The 19,268-nt window shown below is 65.9% G+C and overlaps 1 protein-coding gene across 2 annotated transcripts in view; it reads right to left on the bottom strand.

Annotated features, from left to right (window-relative positions):
• The window catches only part of EEFSEC (eukaryotic elongation factor, selenocysteine-tRNA specific), a 108,948-nt gene that overhangs the window by 11,902 nt on the left and 77,778 nt on the right, over nucleotides 1-19,268 (bottom strand). The window contains exons 5-6 of one of the 2 annotated variants that reach the window (XM_061397292.1): nucleotides 5,660-6,316; nucleotides 1,158-1,314 (exon numbers count right to left, since the gene is read on the bottom strand). In XM_061397292.1, coding sequence (XP_061253276.1) covers nucleotides 1,158-1,314; nucleotides 5,660-6,316 — 814 coding nt within the window. The remainder of the gene's footprint in view (nucleotides 1-1,157; nucleotides 1,315-5,659; nucleotides 6,317-19,268) is intronic. The other variant, XM_061397293.1, reaches the window with a different exon arrangement.

The raw sequence follows: 19,268 nt of genomic DNA on the forward strand, positions 1-19,268 counted from the left end.
CGAGACCTGCCTCTGACCCCGGGTTGACCCTGCGGTGGCTCTGGGACCCCCGCACCCGTGGCGGCCCACCCCTGGGCGCTGCCCCACGGCCAGGCTCCGGGTCCCTTGGAGGCACGACCTGGAATGCGGGGAGGGTTACTGGGTGCCAGCAACGCTGAGATGGACCAGGGGGACCCTCGTCACCGCCGGCCACATCCCCCGCCCTCTCCACCCTCCACCCAGCGGGTCCCCAAGCTGTCTTGCAGGGAGGGCCTCGGCCTTCTGGGCCTTCCGGACGGAGGCCACCCTTTGGAAGGGGCAGTTTTGTCAATGCGGGCCCTTCAACCGTGAGGCCCCGGACTTTGGGGGAAGCTCCTCGGGTGTCATGGGGAGGGGTCGTCCCGCGAGCCCGTCCAGCTTTGAGGTCTCGGAGGGCAGTGTCCGCGGCTGCACAAGGCGCTGTTCCCGTGCTACATCTCAGTGTGGACACGTGACCCTGACACTCCTGCGTGCGTCCTGAGGCTCCAGTAGGAGTCACGGCTCGCGATGGGCAAACAGCCCAGGGACAGGCTTCCTGTAGTTCAGGCTGTTCTAGGTTTTCATCAGGAAATTCTACATAAAGTGCATCAGATGAAGCCTGACTCCCGGGCCTGAGTTCCCTGGCCACTGCAGTCCCTGCCTCTCCCTCTCACCTGCAGCCCGGCCTCTGGTACCCGGCCTGGCCCCGTGGGCCGTGCGCTCCCAGGTGAGAGGGCCAGTGCGCCTGGGGCGGGGCGGGACACCCAGAGGACTCCCTGGCCTCCTTCCCGGCCTGCGGAGCCAGCGGGAGGCCCATCCTCCGCTGTAGCCGCCGCGACCGTGGCCACCGGCTGGCAAAGCGGGACCCCAGGCAGCAGATGCATGCTGCAGCCCCACGGGGATCAGGCCCGCCTCGGAGCCAGCGGGAGGCAGGAATGGGGCAGCAACTCCAACCCCAGGGAGCCGCGTGCCCCCCGAGCTGCCGGTCCAAGCGGATCCATGCCCTGAATGCTCAGACCAGACGTGGTGCCCACAGCTGCCGTCTCCGGGACCCGCTGGCTCTTGGGCACAGGGCAGTGGGGGCAGAGGCCGCGAGGCCCCGTGGGCTGAGCCTGGCAGGGTGACAGTTCCCGCGAGCAGGAGGAAATTGCCGCACTCACCAGGGACGTGGACCTTGAACTTGCCGCTCTGTCCGAAGGCGCTGTCGATGACCCCCAGCTCACCGGTGGACAGCTGCACCCTGAGCCCCACGAACAGCTGGATGTTGGTTTCCTTCTTGAACAGTGAGCGGCCAATCACACTGTGGTCATCCAGCACCTGTGCCCACCCGCCCGGGGAGAGCGTCAGTGCCGGGGGAAGGCTGGCTGCCATACGCACGGGTGGTCAGCCCGCGTCACTGCTGATGACCAGCCCCCTATCCACCACCCGCAGGGATACGCAGAGGTGACGCGAGCCCACAGCCATCCCGCCCGCCCGTCCTGGAGCCAACAGCTCTTCAGGAAGGCCGAGGGGGTGCCGTCCACTCCCAAGCCCGCCCCGCCTGCACTTTGGCGACCTCCCACACCCAGGCCCCCTGCCAGCCCCACTCTGCAGACAGCGGGGGAAGGGGCTGTGCAGGCGTGTGTGTAAGCACCAGCTCTACCAAGCCTCAGAGTGCCAGGGAGGCCTCCTCCTGCCCTCCGGGCCCTGGGCACTGCCTGGGCAGCGTGCGGAGGTGGGCGTGCAGTCAGCGGGGACCTCCTCCTGGGTCTCCGCAAGCCAGGCTCAGGAACATCGCACTTCTGCCCACGAGGCCAAGATGTTTGGCCAAGGACCTGGATGGGTTGCTCTGAAGAGCAGAAACTGCCCCACTTACCCTAAAAACCTTGCAAAAAACACACCCTACCCTCCTAGATTCATCAGCCAGATACCAGGCACGTGTGCCCCCCCTCCCAGTGATGGGCGGACGGGACACAGGCCACGCGGAGAGCCATCAGCCTCGCCCCCGTGGGAACTGCTCCGTGCCCTCCACACTCGCAGGCATGGCCCTGCCCTCCGCATGGCAGCCAGCAAGGCTGTGTGAGGGTGCCCCGGGCCCGCGGCAGGTGGACTGCATGGAGCAGCTGCTCCAACCCCCAGAACCGGGGAGTCCAGGTGAGCAGGCGTCACCAGCCTCAGAGGGCGAGGGTGCCTGTCACCTCCACGGGCCCCCAGCTGCACCCCCGAGGAAGGGCCTGCATGTGAAGCCCTGTCCTAGCCTTGTGGGGGGCCCAGTCAGACAGCAGGGCCAGGACGACAGCCAAACGGACCCATGGGTCTGGACCAGCTGTGGGCGTCCCCCGCCCTGGGAGCCAGTCCCGAGCTCGGCATCACTGCTGAGGCCGCTGGCTGGAGCAGGGAGGCCCTCAGAGCCCCGCGGACCCGCAGGCCCTTGTCTGCAAGGGTTTTCCTGAGCTCAGGGACAGGGTCCAAGTCGCTTGCCAATGTGGGAGCGGGGGGACAGCGGGGACAGACGCCCGCCGGGGAGCCAGGAGAGGCCAGGGCGTCCCCTGCGCCCAGAACACGGCCTCCAGCAGTGACGGGTGCGGCCATGGGTCCCGGCAAACCTCTGCCGCAGGGCTGGCGTTCAGTGACCCCTGGGGTCAGAGGGCGAGGCCTCCTGCGGGCGGCGGTCAGGCTCGTCTCCACAGGCTCCCAGCCTCAGCGGAGCCCTCGGGGATCAGACACCAGCACGTCCCACGGGGAGGCCGGCTTCCCCATGAGCCCACCCCAGGACGTCGGGCGTGGACCAAGCTGAGCCTCGGCAGTGAGATGGGCTGAGGGGCCACGGTGTCCACGAAGGACCCGCCTGGCCGGCCGGCCCCATAGCCATGGGCCAGTCCTCGAGTGCCGCGAGCCTCGCACAGGGTCCGCCAGGCGCAGGCCCTGCGCCCCGGCCCCCGAGTGGGACTCGGCCGGTGGCACACCTAGTACGACGCCACGTGTGTGTCTGTCTCCGGCTGGCTCCGTGGCGCGGCCTGGACTTGCCCAAGTCCTGAGGCGACTGTCCTAACTCCAACTGGAGGACGGGCGCCGGGACAGGGGGGCTGCAGGAAGGGGGCCTGGTCCGCCTCCCCCGGCCCTGCAGCCTGTGCCCGGGGCTTTGCTGAGCCTCGGGGGCTTCTTCCAGAAGGGCTACTGTCAGGAGGGAGTGCTGGTGTCGGTGAGAACAGGGGAGATCTAGGAGCAAGACAACCGCCCAGGGGCCGAGGCCTCGGCCGGCAGAAGCTGAAGCTGGGGGCAGCGGGGACTGCAGGCGCGGGCCGCAGAGAACGGGCACTGCCAGGTGCGGGCTGCAGAGAACGGGCACTGCGAGGGCAGGCCGCAGAGAGTGGGCACTGCCAGGCGCGGGCTGCAGAGAACGGGCACTGCGAGGGCGGGCTGCAGAGAGCGGGCACTGCGAGGGCGGGCCGCAGAGAGCGGGCACTGCCAGGCGCGGGCCGCAGAGAGCGGGCACTGCGAGGCCCCGGGAGACCTCTGCCACCAGTGGCCCTCGGAGCCGCCAGGACCGGCAGCACCAGGTCCCCGGACGAAGTCATCCAGGCTCGTCTGTCCTTTCTGGCTTAAGGAGCACGCTGCCACGACCGCGCCTCCCCCAGCACCAGGCACAGCGGCCCGGTCCCTCCCCGGTCTCAGCACCCCATCCTGGGGTCACAGGACACGCGTGTCCCCTGCAAGGTGGTTGTAAGGAAGACACACGGTCTCTGGGGGCGACTGGCCCCATGTAAGCCCCCTGGGCAAATCCAGGGGTGGAGACTGGCCTGCAAGTCACCTCACTCTGTCGGGCGACTTCCAGAGGCCTTGGGGCTCGGCTCCAGCCCGAACGCCCACCAACAGGGCGCCCAGGCCCACTCCTCAAGACCAAGGCCTGCCCAGCACCCAGGGCGCCGACCCACAGGGACAGGCCCGGTGTCCACGGCCCTGACTCACGGCTCCTGCCTCCCTGACTGTCCCCATCCCTGGGCGCCGACGTGGGCAAAGCTCCTTCGGTGCCAATGAAGGGGCACCAAAGCTCCGTGCTCGGGATGAAAGGTGGGTGCACACTGCGGGCACCTCACACGGGCCAGGCCCTCCCACGCGTGGCCTCATCGGCTTTCCACCAGCCTCCGTTAGAGAGCCACAGCTTCTGGGCTGGGGGCGGGGGGACTGGTCCACGGCTGGGCCAGGCCAGCACCTGCTCGGGACATCAGATCCAGAGCCAGCACTTTGCACCATGGCCAGCCGCCCTGGCCCTCTGTCTATACAGAAAAAGCCATTTTCAAAGGGGGGCCAACAGGCACGGGCTATCAGATTCCATGGGGAAGGCAGGAGAGACCTGGGTGCTGGGTGGGGCCAGCACTCTCGGGCGGCCATCCAATCTCCCCAAGGCGGGGTCTGCTCGGCTGCGGCTCCAGAAGAGTCTCGATTTCCCTGAGTGGCCTCAGTCCGGGTGGGGCCTGGGGCACCGCGGGCAGCGCTGCCGGACAGCCAAGAGCCCACACTGGCCAGAGGCAGTCTCAGGCCACCTGCGCCCAGGCTGGCGTGCTCCCCGGGGCCCCAGGCACAATTAGTGAGCCGTCAGCAGTGGAGCGGGGCAAGCCGGGAGCCGCAGCAGAGCCGCCCAGACTTCAAAGCTGGCCAGCGTGCCCGGTGGCGTCTGCGTGTCCACACTTGGCTGGGCCGATGCCCCAGGCTCCTCTACCTAGCCCGCAGGCCCTGCCCGTCCGGCGCCAGTGGGGGCCAGGCCCAGGGGGGCCGGCACACCCAGGCTGACCCCAGCACGGCGGAGAGAGAGGTGCCAGCTGGGGACCCAGGCAGCTGCGCCAGGAGGGAAGTCCAGGAGAGCAGACGGGGCCTGGCGCTCAGGGCCGGCCCTGCCCACACGGCGGCCCCCCTGCCTGCGGCCCTGAGGGCTGGGGTGCACAGCCCCCGCTTCTCCAGCAAGGGAACTGAGGGAAAGAGACTCGCCAGCTCTCGGGTGTGCCAACTCTCACTGAAACTCATCTGCAGGCAGCCAGGGTGACGACGACACCACGCCTTCCAGCGTGGAGCACCCAGGGCAGCATGCGCAGAGGCCCCTGGGGGTCAGGGCTGGGGGCCAGCAGAGGATGAGGCACAGGGGGTCGGAGGCGAGGCCACGCGGCCCGCAGTCACGGGCTCCAGGGCCCTGCACACCCACCCACAGTCCCTGCACACCCCGCCCATCACCCGCGTCTACACATACTCAGGGCCACACCCGGACGGCCAACCCTGCTCTACCGCTTGGGGGTCAGGACCGCGGCGCCTGTGGGGGCCTCAGGCAGGCCCCACGGGTGTCCGAGTTCCTGGCACTGGCTTCTCAGCGGGCGGCTCTGAGCCTGCAGACACCGGTCGGTCCCAGGACCACCACCCCCATCACTGACCCCCGGACTCGACACTAGGGAGCCACAGGGACAAGGAGGCCCGCACGCGTGTCCGCTCAGGGCCCAGCGGGCGGGGGCTCCCAGGTGGGGCTGCGGGGACAGCTGACGGTCGGGGGCCGCCCAAGGAGCCGCCCGCCCGCGCTGACCAGCTGGGCCAGGCAGCTGCAGGGCCCGCCTGTGTGCTGGCCTGGCTCTGACCAGCCGAGCCAGAGGATGTGGACGCAGCTCCCGTCTGAGGACCGCAGGCAGGGAGGCGTGCTCACCCGCTCCACGACGCCATGCTTCTGCTTCAGCTTGTACACCCGCAGTGTGGGCAGGGCGCTCTCCGCGTAGTTCCTGTCTTCCAGCCCGTGCAGCAGGACACCGTGGAAGGCCAGCCGGCACGTGTTGGCATGGATGTCGGCGTCCAGCCTGGAGCCGATCACCAGGCACAGCCGCGGGCAGGTGACGGGCTTCTCGAACTCCACCAGGGCCCACTGCTGCCGGGGGCAGCGGCCTGCCGAGACCTGGCCCGCCTTCTCATCGGCCTCAGCCGCGTGGGCCGCAGCCGGGTCCGGGCCCGGGCACAGGTACTGCTCCTGGAAGAGGTACTCGCGGGAGAAGTCGAAGGAGTCCAGCACGGGCTCGCGGTCGAGGCTGTCGGGGGCGGGGCCGAAGAACATCACCCGGCCCATGACCGTCTCGTGGCCCACGGTGATGTGGAACTTGGCCTTGGTCTGCAGGGGCCCCCGGAAGTAGGGGATCTTCTCCACGGAGATGAGGGCCGCGTGGACCGTGTGCAGGGACTCGGGGGCGCACACCAGGCCGCGCTCCAGCAGCTTCGGGTCAAACTGGGTGACACAGATACCAAGCCGGTCCCCCTGCACAGCGGAGCTGACGGGCGTGTGGAACATCTGCATGGACTTCACTTTCCTCACCACCTGGGCGGAACAAGAGAGTGGGCTCAGAGTCTGCACCTCGGGGCGGGGGCCCAGGCGGAGAGGTCAGCGTCCCAGGGCTGCCAGCAGCCACGGGTTCCCGATCAGATGCCCCTGCACGGAGCAGGTCCACGGGGCGCCCGGGCCTGGCTGTGGGCGGTGGTCACTGCAGCCTGACCACTGCACCACGGGGCCCCTCGCGCCCCTCTCCCACCCAGGCTCCGTCCTGCACTTTCTTCCCCATGCCCCGCCTGCCTGGCCTTGCCTGGCTGCCTCGAAAGTGCAGGACAAACACGGCTGCCCAGACCCCCATGGGCAGAGCATTGCCCCAGCGCCTCCCAGCCACGCTGCCTGCTGTGCCACCCCTGCCCGCTCAGACCCGCCCGCTGCCAGCCTGCAGGCGCCACCGGGCAGAGCCACTCCTCATTCACCAGACACACGGGCCCCGGGGCCGCTGCGGGCCGGGCTATTCCAGGTGTGGGGACAGGGCCAGCTGTGTCCGCAAAGAACGCAGCACCGCGGGCACTTGCGCAGCGCCGCCGCCCATTAGCATGAGTGGGACAGACGCAGGGCGCTGCGTGTGGAGGGCGTGCGCAGGCACGCCCAGTTTGCGCGTCATTCACGCCATGCTTAGAGGAGACGCCTCAGCGTGATGCTGGGGCCCCGGCTGGGGACTGGGGCAGTCTGGTTGTGTTGGGGCACAGCTCAGGGAAGACCTCTGCGGAGGCCGTGTCTGAGCTGACACCCTGATCACAAGAGCCAGCTGTGCGGGGGTCAGGGAAAGTCCACTCACAACCAGGGTGCCTGGAGGTGTGGAGGCGGTGGGGGGCTGCAGCGGCGGTGAGGAGGGGGGCGCGGCTGGAAGCCACCAGGGGCGACGGATCTTACTTGTCCCCAAACCTTCACACGCCCACCCCAGCAGCACACTTCTGTGCCCAAGGCGGCTAAATGAGGAGCAGGCGCAGAAAAGACCCCCCACACACACACAGCGCGAGCAACACGTCTGCAGAGACCGACGTTGGGTGACAAGACCTTCAGAGGACCTCTGCTTAGAGCAGCAGAGGAGAGAAACCCCCCACCGACACCCTCGACGGAAGGCAGCGCTGGCCGCTAGGTTGCGGGCGCCCAGTCTACGAGGTCGGGGTGTGGAACCCCCGTTTCCTCCCTGTGGAGGGGGGCTGGGCGGAAGGAGCCCGGTCCTTCCCGGTGGAGCCTGAAACCCCAGTGTTTGTTTAAAGACCATTAACCACCTAACCAGGAGGTCAGGGGGCAGAGAAAGTGAGAGGAGCGGTGTCAAAAGCCACCGTCAAGATTAATCAGAAAGAGGCACCCTGCACGGTCCGCGCGGGCGCCGGGACGTGGCCTTCCAGGAATGTGGCGCAGGGTGACCGAGTGACCACAGAGTGTCACCTGACACCAGCCCTGCCCGGTGCGTGGGGCCCTGGCCAGAGCCGTCCGCGGGCCCTCACCCTGGCCGCGCTGCGGGCCTGCTCCCCAGCCCCGCGCGCGCTCACCGCCGTCCGCAGGGTCCTGTCCCTGCAGCGTGCCTGCCGCACCATGTGTGGGGGGCACCTGAGCCTCCACGGGGGAAGCACCCCAACACGTGGAAGGACAGGCGTGATGAGTGACGGCCAGAGACGAGACGGGGGCGGTGGGGGCGGGGGAGCTGGCAGGAGGAGGAGGAACACCATCAAGCAAGCCAACGCTTTCCAAGCGCGAGCTCATGCCTGCTGAGCAGTTTGGCCCTTTCTGATTAATAAACAAGCTTTACCATCTTCCAGGCCAGTTATTCTTCATAAAACCCTACAAGGCAGGTCAATATTTTTACATTCAATTTTATGGATGAGAAAACAGAGGTTTTTGATGTCTCCAAGGTCACAAGGCAAACAGGCTGAGACTTGGGCTGATCAGCTCCGGGACCTCGAGGCAGGCCTGGCCCTCGGCCTGTCCCCTGACCACCCGACCAGCTGACCTGGGGTGGCGCTGGGGACCGCAGGGTGGACACCCCCACCATGAATCCAGGAAGAAGGCTCTGAAGCTTGAGGCAGGGCCCAGCCACCTCCCCTGCCCCAGCGGAGGTCAGCGGTGCCTCCTGATGGCCAGCCCGGTAGACTTCAGACCTGGCCCCTCAGCGCCCCGCTCTGGCCAGCAGGGCCCCAGCGGGACAGGCCCTCGCCCCGTGGGGTCTGGGATGGGCTAGTGGGAGAGCAGACAGATGTCTGTCGGCCTGGCCCCACGCCCTCAGGGGCTCTCTCTGGCTTCTGAGCCTCCGCGCTGTGCTTTCCGGCATCTGCGGCCCTCGGCGGAAGGCTGGGCTCACAGTGACGGGGGCGCTTTCTAAGGCCTCTGAACATCGGCAGGGCAGTGGCCCTAGGTGTGGTCCTGAGGCGTGCGTCTCTGCCCTGCACAGCACCAGCCTGCAGGATCGGACACCCAGCCAGCGGCGGCGAGGGCAGAGGAGAGACACGGCGTCCGCAGGACACTCGTCGAGTGACAAGCTGGTCCTCACTGTTCGCCCAACCACCCCCAGATGGCTTCGATGACCGCACTTCACAGATCTGGGACTGAGGCCTGGGGGTGAGGCCTGTGCCCTCTGGAAGCCCCTCTCCGGTCACCCCACACGCGTCAGCCCCACCAGCGCCCACGAGCACCGCAGCCCTTGACCCAGCTCTCTGGGAGTGCAGTTTCTGCAGCGTAGGACACAGAAGAGCCAGAGCCACCACAACACACGTGAGGACAGCCTCCAGGATCACCAGATGCTGAGAAGGGGGCTGAGCTGCGCTTCTGACGCGCAGAGGTTGCTGTAATAACGGCACCGGCCGTGATGAGATTGGACCCGTGATCCGTTTTCGTCCACTAATGAGCCTGGGAGCTCCTGGCTGTGCCGAAGGCGAGGGTCAGGGCCCTGAGACTGCATCAGTGCTTAACGAAATGTAAGTCGGGAGAGAAGAGACGCACAAGGTCGACACTAACAGGCTTACACCAGGATCAGTTACTGCAATCCAGAGAGGCTCAGACCGGAGGGAAAAATGAAATCAGCTTTCAAAGACCCGTCTAGGTTTGGCTCCATCAGACCTGACCAATTTGGTTTAATAAGGTTTCAATTTGCTGCTCTTATTTCTCCCTCTTCTCTGAGCTGGGCCGGGCGCAGATAAGACATCCCCGCCCAGTGCATTAACCGCACAACAAGCCAAACTCGGGACGCCGCTGGGCAGAGGGCGGCCTGGGCTGTGGGGACGCCGCTGGGCAGAGGGCGGCCTGGGCTGTGGGGACGTCGCTGGGCAGAGGGCGGCCTGGGCTGTGGGGGGCAGCAGATGCGCCCCGGGGGTCAGTCCCCACCCACTTGTATTCAGAGGAACGAACCATTCAGAAAGCTGCGGGGTCAAGCGAGGTGCCCGCGGCCTGTGCTCCCTCCTGGGACTGGCCTGTCTGAGTCGCCACTCGTCCCTGGCCTCAGTGTGGGGCTGAAGGCCCCGAGGCCTGACCCCGGCCCTGCTGCCCTGGAGAAACCGCGGAGCCTTCACGTGTCCCACCACGGGCGTTCACAGCCATGTGAGTGCCCCGCGAGGTGCACGCGCCTGTGAGCGTCCAGGGCAGGGCCGTGCCGCTGGCCCACTCGACAGCTCGGCCCCTTGCCCGGGGTGGACATCTGCTCCTGTTGGGAGACGTCTCTGCACGCACACCTGCCTGCAGGCTCACACCGCGGCCGGCTGGGCCGCACGGTCTGTCCAGGTTGCTCCTCCTGACTGCCCAGCCTCTCCTTCTCTTACCCACGCCCGTACTCATGGGCACGCCGCCGCGGGGGCCCTTCCTGTCGTGCCCCTCCCCATGCTCCCCAGCACCGCCATGCAGACCCGTGGTGGGGTGCACGCCTGCCTCAGTGCCCCTGATTGCCCACCTCCACAGCCACTCGCCCCCAGCAGCGCTGGGAAGCGCCTCCACGCGGTGCTGTGGGCTGTTGGCTGCCACCCGCTGTCGCCCACCGGGACGGGGCTCCTCGGGGGTCCCTCCTGCCCCCACTTCACCCCGAGGTGAAGGGGCGAAGCTCCTCCCACAGCGGATGGCCAGGCCCAGCGGCCTCCCAGGCGTGCTCCCGGGGAGGCAACATCGCAGGAGGTCAGGCCAGCCCCTCCCTGTCCTGGCTCAGTGCCCCGGCCCCTGCCCCTGGGCACTGGCACCACCAGGAACCGGGCCTGGCAGCGCTGGCCTGGCCCCTCCCGCCTGGCCTCGTCCCGAGAGGCTGTGCTGCTGCCCAGCGCTGGGCTCTGCTCCACGCAGACATCCCCGGGGGCCTCAGCCAAAGCCAGCTGCCCCCAGGGAGGAAAGCGAGGAGACGTTCCTCTCAGGGGCCCCTGCTCAGCAACGAGACACGCCCCTTAAGAGGAGGAGGCCGTCTTCAGAAGCCTGGGGACCCACAAGCACCCGCGGACCCGAGTGCAGGCTCTGATGGGGGCTCTGCCTGCCGGCGCGTCTGTCTCCTCCAGCCACCGCCCCGCCCCCAAGTGCCCAGCCAGGCTGCCTGCCCGGAGCTCGGTCACCCCCGGGCCTGTGTGCACCACCCCAGCTCAGCCCTGCCCAGAGTCCTGGGGATGCAGTGAGCATCGATGCGCCGTCAGGCCCCACGGCCGGTGCCGCGCCTGCCCACCTGGCTGTGCTCTCTGGGTGCCTGCGCTGGGCAGGCGGCTGTCCATGGCAGGCCGTGCCATCCTGCTGCCTGCTGGCCCCTCCTGCTGCTGTCTCGTGGTGGGCACCAGCGGGGCGGAAGGGGGGGATCGGGTTTCCTACTGCGGGGCCCACCGGAGGCCCCGCCCCTCCACTGCGACCTCACAAACTCACCCAGGTTCTTAGCCACCCAGTCCGGCAACAATGGAAAACCGTAAAAGTGACAAGGGGCCTGCCAGGAAGCTCCACGCTCCTCCTCCCAGCCACCCTGCACGCATTTGTCATCCCATAAAAGTTTAAATTGAATTACAATGATGTCTGATTCTCCTGTTTTCCATACAACTGGGGCTTTAATTGTTTTTAACGACATCCTCGGGCTTTTTGTGGGGTAAGGAATCCTCGGGAGGTGAGCCAAGGAGGCCAGCTCTGACCCGGGGGGGCTCAGCCTGGAGAAGCGTCCCAAGCAGGGACACGGCCACACTCAGGCTGTGGAGAACCAACCTGGTGGCCTGGGTCCTGGGCAGGCGACGGGGTTTCAAAGGATGAGCCCACTCGGACAAGACCGGGGGGGTCTCAGAAACGAAAGCACAACCTCTCCCTCCCGGGCCCCTCAGGGCAAGCTGCGGGGCTCACAGTGCCGGGGGAGCCTGCCAGCCCATGGGCTCCAGAGCCCAGCAGTCCCAGGAGATGGCAGAGGGGGGCAGGTACAGGACGCCAGCTGCGGGGGGCACAGAACCACTTCTAAGTTTTAAGGCTCATAGAAATTTTTGTGTTCGATGCCATGATAGGTCCACGTTTGTTTTAAAATAAAAATAAGGCTTGGCTTTAACTGCCCTCTTGGAAACTGCCACTGAGGGCAACTGACCGCTGGCCGTGGCCTGCCAGTCCCCGGCCCGTGGGGGCAGTCACCCAGAACGCCCGGCCACGGAGAACTATGTCCGGCAGCTGTGCAGGCTCCAGGGCCACAGGTGTCAAAGGTCAGGGGCACTCACCTGTTCCTGACACCAGGCCAACTCGGAGCCCCAGCCAGAGCCGGCGAATCGGCCGCAGTGCGCGAAGGCACCTTGGCCCTGACGAGCCTGGCCTGTGAGAAGCCACCCGTGGGGAGGACGCCGAGGACCCAGGGAGCCGTGGGCCGAAGAAGAGGCTCAGCTTTGGCCGGCAGAGTCTCTTCCATGCCCGAGAGATCTCGCGAGGCACGGGTGAACCCTGGGCTGACTAGGGTCTGCCTGGAAATCTGGAGAGGGCTCTCAGACATGGAAGGCTCCCAGAGCAGACAGCCGACATGCCCACCTGCTGGTGGGGCTGCGAGGGACCCTGTCACGCTATCCGAGGAGTGCAGCGGCTGCAGGTGAGATGGACGAAGATTACACCCGGAAAGCTAGAACTCGGAGCAGAGAAAGCCAAGCACGTGAGCGCCCTGGGTGGGGTGGTGAGTTGAGTGGCGTGTCCCATCAAGGGGCCGGCTGGGCGTAGGGGAGCCTGGGACGCACTAGAGGCCCAGCACAGGTGAGGCGGTGACCAAGGCGGCGGCAGGTGGACCCCAGCCGCCTCCACGCCCGTGGTCTCGGGGGCCCAGCGTGGCTCTCCGTGGCTCCAGACCAACGGCCAAGGTCCACTCCGGCCTCTGGCCTGCAGCTCGTGGTCTGCAGACCCTCTGCTGACGTGCTAACCAACGAGCCGCTCAGACGCCTGGGGACCTCGTCACCTCCCCCCGCCACTGCTCCCATTCAGGGAGCACCTACTGTATACCCTGGGCAGTGTTCCAACAAGCTCACCTACACCAGCCCACTCAGCCCTCACACAGGCCTGAGGAGTTGTCGGTCTCACTGCGACCCCCGTGGAGAGAGGGCAGACGGGGCCCAAGGCCTCCCCGACAGCAGTGGTGGGCTGGGATGCAGACCCTGCGGGGAAGCTCTGGGCCAGGCCTCCCGGAGGACACGGGATCCCGTGTGTCCTGCCCACAGAAGGAGGCTGGCACGGCACTGGGGGTGAAGCTGCCACATGAACTTGCACTTGAGGGCAAGGGCCCCAGCAGTGCAGGCTCTGCGGCCAGGCTTCCCGGGTCAGCTCTCTCGAGCCGGCCCATGACGCTGCACACATGGGGCTTGCCCTCTCCGCTTCCTCAGATGGAAAATGCACCTGCCTCCCCGGGCAGTGGGGGGGATTACCCCAGGTAATCCGTGCAGAGCCATTCACACTGCATCAAAAGCTAGGAACTGTTTGGTGAAGATGAGCCGCGAACACGACTACTGTTAATACTATGTCATCAGCAGAAAGGAGACATGCAGCCCAGCTTCATCGGGGTCGCTGTGACGATGAAATCGCAAGAGGACGTGAAGGCCAGGGCTGAGCCCGACACGGGGCTCCAGGGCCCACGTCCCCCAAAGCTGAAGGACCGAGGGCTGCAAACGTCTCTGCAGAAGGCCAGATGGCCACCACCTCAGGCTCCCAGGCCCCACGGGCTCCGTTGCAGCTGCTCAGCTCTGCCGTCATAGCATGAAAATCTTTATGTCTGAGAGCAGGCGGTGGGCTGTGGCCGGCTGACCCTGCCTGGCTCTGAGCCGCCTAGGAGACACTTGCGGCAGCCAGACACCTTGCCCAGGCCTGGCTCCGCCCGATCCCCCCGCGGGTGCTCCCGAGCAGCTGCACCAACAGAGCTGGATGCCCTGTGGGGCAGGTTGCCGTCGACTGGCCTCCCTGGGTGGTCACCTGTGAGCACTTGCCCAGCTCGGGCACATAGCACAGGCCTGGTCCTGCAGCCCAGGGTTGGGGTGGGGGGCGAGATGGCCGTGGGAGCAGAACTCGTCTCCTCGGCTGCGGCCTACACGCAAGAACCGCACCATGCCCTGCGGAGCGGACACAGGAGGATGCGTGGCCGCCCCCGGCTGGGTGCAGGGCGATTATTCCTGCTTGTCTCCTAGGAAGCGGGGAGAGGTTGATCCACTCGAGAGGACTTCCAGGAGCTTAAGGGCGGGAGCTTTGCGCAAAGTCTGTTTGGGGTAGACCGGGTAACACACAGGCCAACGGGAGTCATGTTATATCGCAAATAAAAATCGGCCCATGAATATACATAATCCCCAAGGTAATTCTCCCAATCTCACGACGGCAATGGAGCCACCCTCGCTCACTGAGGCATGAATATTTACCGTCCTCTGGCTTTACCGCTCTCGATCTGGGTTCAATTTTGCAAATTAAAATGAGGGCCGTGTGGATAGAGAGATTACAGGAGAGCCTCCTGAAGCCTGCTGTCCCCGGCGACGCAGCCGGCACCGGCAGCGGCCCCTTCCCGCTGGCAGATGCCGCGGCCTCGAGGGTCAGGAGCTGGAGCCATGGGGCAGGGGTCACAGACGGGTCAGGACCGGGCGCCTGGGCAGCAGGCTGACGGGCCCCGAGTGTGGAAACGTGTCACCGAGGCGGGAAAGGTGTATGGTCAGCCCAGGGGACTCGCCTTGAGCAGCGGAGCGAGCAGGGGCTTTGACGCAGGCAGGCCAAGGCTCAGAGCCTGGCCAGGACGCAGGGCTGGGGTGCATCACGTCCCCGCTCCGGCCTCGGTGTTTTCATCTGTGAAGTGGGGATAAACAACGCCTCTCCCAGGCCAGGCGAGAGTTGGGGGCTGTGCAGGCACTGGCAGGGCAGGCCCCGGGGGTCTGTGGCCCACAGGCAGGGGCCAGACAGCCTGGAGCAGCAATGCCAGCCACTCCGCTGTGCGCTGGGCGGTCCTGGGCCCCGTCCGGCCGGGGAGGCAGGGCGGCCCTGGTGCTCCCACTGGGCCTTGCTGAGAGCGGGCGTGTCCTTCTGTGTCCTGGGTGAGAGGGCAAGCAGGGCACGGCTGGAGCAGCAAGGGGTGAAGGGCGCCTGACGGGGGCTCAGGGAACCCGCCGTCTGCCTGTCCCAGACCTGGTTCCCTAGAAACCGAAAGCCAGAGAGAGAGCCACTTAATCTGCCCCCGTGGCTCCGAACGCCAGCTGGAACAGAATCTGCATGGACTTGGTCCAAAACTCCCCTGCAAGGACGGCACCACCGCTGCCGGAGCGCCGGCTGTAAACGCGAGCCCGCGAGGCCCCTGCCACCCCGGCTCACGTGGTCCTGGGCAGCGGGGGTCCCCATGCACGCGGACGGCTGGGCCAGGCGGCGCACAGGCCAGACCCCCGTGCACAGAGCCCGTCGTACGCCCGGCCCGCTGAGGGGCATGAGGGGGCCAGACGCCAGGACATAGGCCCCCCACCCCAGTACTTCTGGCATCGACGGTCACTCCCTCCTGGGCACTGCGTGCCAAGGGCTCTCCCGGGGCGGCAAGGACGCCAGGGTTCGAGGGAGAAGCCACAGTGCCCAGTTGAGGGACTTATTTGCAGGGGCCTGGAGGAGGGGGGCAGCTCATGTAGAAGAGGGGCGTATGTGGGCAGGGGGCAGGGGTCCATGACTGTGGGGCCTGCAGGGCCCCGGGGGTCGGGCAAGGCTGCAGCCTCACCTGCTGGCGGCAGGAGCTGGGGCGGGGGAGGTCGGAAGACCCCCAGGCAGCCCATGGGGACAGAACCTGAGAGCGGGACAGATGGGGCTGAGGCCCTGCTCACCTGCGGCCCCCGGAGCACTCGAGGGCACCGCACACCGTGGGCTCCGACACGCCGCACCCGCTGAGTGAGGGAAAGAAGAGGAGGAGGGTCTGCACGCAGGAGGTGGGGCTGCAGCAAGGCCCGGCCGCCGGGCGCGAGTGCGGGAACTGACGGGTCTGCGGGGCTCACGCGGCCGCTGGGGCCCGGGACCAAAGGGTTACTGGCTGTGCTTGGGAAACCCGGAGCCCCAGCCTGGCTAGACGTCGTCTATTTTCCTTTCTGCTCTCTTTGAGACCCCAGATGTGCTCCTGCACATCAAAAGAGACCAACTTATAAAGTCAAACTAAATCAAGGGCTTTTGTTCTGAGGCATCGTTGCCGAACTAATTATTCCTGTATGTTGTTTAATGAAACAGCGGTGCCATACATCAAACCGGGGAGCAGGATGAGCACATGAGTTACAGGGAAGGTCGGGGCTGGGCTTATAAATTTAACTTTTCCTTAAGAAGAGATGAAACAAGCTGGCTAACTCCCCGCTGTCGAGTGTCACGCAGGGAGAATGATGGCAGCGCGCGCTGAGGGAGGCCGGCCGGCCGCGGAGGCTGGGGCACTGCCGGCCCCCGCTCCTCTGCACCCAGCTCCGGGCGGCCCGGGCGCGCCTCATCCCCCGCGCGGGGCCTCTGGCCCCTGGGACCACGTGACTCCGCACACAGGCCAATTGGTTCAGAAAGCCGGGACCAGCTCTGAGGAGGCGCTCACGGAGGGCCGTGCGCGGCCAGGCCCCGGGGCAGCTGGGGAGCCCGTCCTGGGGGCGTGACGATGCCGAGCCTGCCTCCTGTGGACCAGACCCAGCGCGTCACGGGACACGGCCACAGCCAGGGCCACGGGGACCACGGGCCCTTTACTCCCGAGGGCGTGCGCATGCGTGTGCCTCTGTGTGTGCGTGTGTCTGTGTGTGTGCGCGCCTGTGAGTGTGCATGTGCGTGCATGTGTCTACGTGTACTTGTGTGTGCATGTGTGCGCGCGCGCGTGTGCCTGTGTGTATGTGTGTGGGTGCACACGTGTGTGTGTGTGTGTGTGCCTGTTGTATGTGCATCTGTGTGTGTGTGCGCCTGTGTGTACCTGCATCTGTGAGTGTGCGTGTGTGCACACAGACATCAAACAGATGTGCACGTGCCCTTACCACTGGTTCTCTCTGGGAGCAGAATCTTAGGGAACTTGACTTTGAGCTTTAGGGGACAGTGTGTGAAGCTATCCGCAAGTATGCATTTCCACTATAACTGAAAAAGGCAATACATAATACCGTTCCTCAAAGCACGGATTCACAGACAAGCGGCCTTGGGACCTCCCTGGTGGTCCAGTGGTTAAGAATCCGCCTTTCAATGTAGGGTATGCGAGTTTGATCCCTGGTCGGGAAGCTCAGATCCCATATGCATCGTAACAAGGATTCCACACATCACAGCTGAGACCCAGCACAGCCACATAAATAGTCAAAAACAGAACACAGGCGGCCAGACCCTGTGCCAGACACCTGCGCGGAGGGTGCTCAGAAAGGGCTGTGCTCTTCCCGGCATGGTGAGGCGCTGCGGAAACGGCATGCCTCAGGCATCACTGGCATCACACAAAGTGCTTCCGGAAAATTTAAGAAAGAAAATAACGTAAGGATAATAGTAAGAAACAATGAAATAGCAACAAGCTAAGCGCTTTCAAAGATACAGGACATATTTGTGAAACTGGTGCTCCATGCATCAGAAACACTGACATATTAAGTAAAAATTAAACAGAGTGATGTCCACCATATACAAATATATAGCCTATAACACAGGAAAGTAAATTAAAGGGAGTTCATATAAGAGTGATCGATAGAATTACAGTCAATTCCCCCGTTACTCTTTTCTATTTTTCCCACTAGAAATACACGTTGCTTTTATAATCAGGAAAAGAAAAAGACTTGAAAAAGCGCACGCGAGTCACAGCCCCAGTCCCGCGGCCTGTGCAGGGCAGGAGCGGGCGGGGCGGGCAGAGGCGCCGGCAGGCCGGGTGACCCGTGGCCTGGGCACTGTTTCTTAACATGCTGTGCTGGGTCTCAGATGTGATGTGTGGAATCTCTGTCACGGTGCACGGCATTAGTTGCCCTGCAGCATGTGAGATGTTAGTTCCCCAACCCGGGATCAAATCCGCATACCCTGCATTGGAAGGGTGGGGCCTCCAGAGGCGGGCCCTCAGCCTCCCGTGCCAACACTGCGGGGGGCTGCAGGCCTCTGCCCAGCGGGAGCGGCTGCTGCGTGGCCACCCCCGGGTCCCTCCGTCCTCCCAGGCACGTCCTGTCTTCTGAACGCGTGAGGCAGAGGCCACGGCAGCTGGTGCTTGGCTGGTAGCCTTGCCCGACCCCGACAACCCGCCTGCCCTGAGACCTGAGAGCAGCTGCCTCCTGAGCGTGTCTGGACGTGGACCCCCGGGCCTGCAGCCAGTGTGAGCGCAGCCCCGCCAGGAAGGCCCGGCTCGGGTAGGGTAGGGACACGCTGACGGTCCACCTGAGCACCCAGAGGCACCTGCGTGACCACCATCACCCCAGCCCACAGCGGGGAGGCGGCAGCGTCCCAGCCAGACCCTGTGGGGCGCCTGGCCCCCGGGCATTAGTGGGTCGCCTGCAGCGGTACCAAGATGGGCACAGGCAGGAGCTGGGCCCCATAAGGCCATGTGACAGGACCGAGCCTGAGTTCAACCAGGACCGCCCGAGTCCCCAGGCCAGGCCGCCTTCCTGGGGAGCTGACTCTCTGCAGGTGTCCCCAAGAGACACAGTGAGCTGAACACCGCCTCTGACTGCTCTTCACACAATGACACAGCTAAATGGTGAGGAGGGAAGAAAAAACCTGACCCCCTGGGCCTGGCACCCGGCCACATCCTGTGAGCAGGAGGCTGGGAGCCGCAGTCTCCCGCCCAGCCGCCGCTGCACCTCGGGGAGCAGCGAGGCCCACCGTGGTGAGCTGTCCTGGGACGGGACCCACCAGTCTCTCAACGGCTCCTCATTAGCTGACGTTCCAGTTTTCAACAAGCAGGGACAGCCCTGTCCTTCCTGGAGGGCGCGGGCCGGCCCTCGGGAATGCTGGCACGCTCCCGGTGGGCGCTCAGCCGAACAAAGGCTCCCCTGTCTCGGGCGCAGGGCACATGTGGGCAGCAGGGTCCGTCTCCCGCCTCTGCGCGTGGCCGCGGCGGCAGAGGGACTGGGCATCACGGTGGTGCCCAGGGCTGCGGGGGCGAAGCCAGAAGGGAGGACAAGCAGAAGACGCTCAGCCTGTAGCCGCCGACGAGCAGCCTCCTTCCCGGCGCAGCAAGGCCCCTCGCAGAACCTCCCCGACACAGGCCTCCTGGCCAACATGCCCGAGCAGCTGCGGAGGACACTCTGTGTATCCGCCACGTGGCCCCTGGGGGCTGATGGCCACGCATGAACCTGACGGTGGCCTGGGCACCATCCGGGGGCTGGGACTCCAAGACGGAGCAGCCTGGGGGCTTCGCACAAGCAGCAGAGCTGAGCAGGAGAACTGACTCCCACGTGAACCTCCCCAGGCTCCGGGCCAGTCGGAGTTTGAAGGACTTCCAAGAGTGTCTCCGACAGCTGGGGGAGGGCAGAGCGGCTGACGCGGGGGAGCAGCCACAGTGGAGGGCATATCAGCGCCCCTCAGAACCCTCTCCAGGGGGTACAGGCCAGGAGGGGGCCCTGCCAAGCTCCCTGGGCATGGG

Source organism: Bos javanicus, chromosome 22 (assembly GCF_032452875.1).
Source record: "Bos javanicus breed banteng chromosome 22, ARS-OSU_banteng_1.0, whole genome shotgun sequence".
Classification (NCBI taxonomy): Eukaryota; Metazoa; Chordata; class Mammalia; order Artiodactyla; family Bovidae; genus Bos; species Bos javanicus.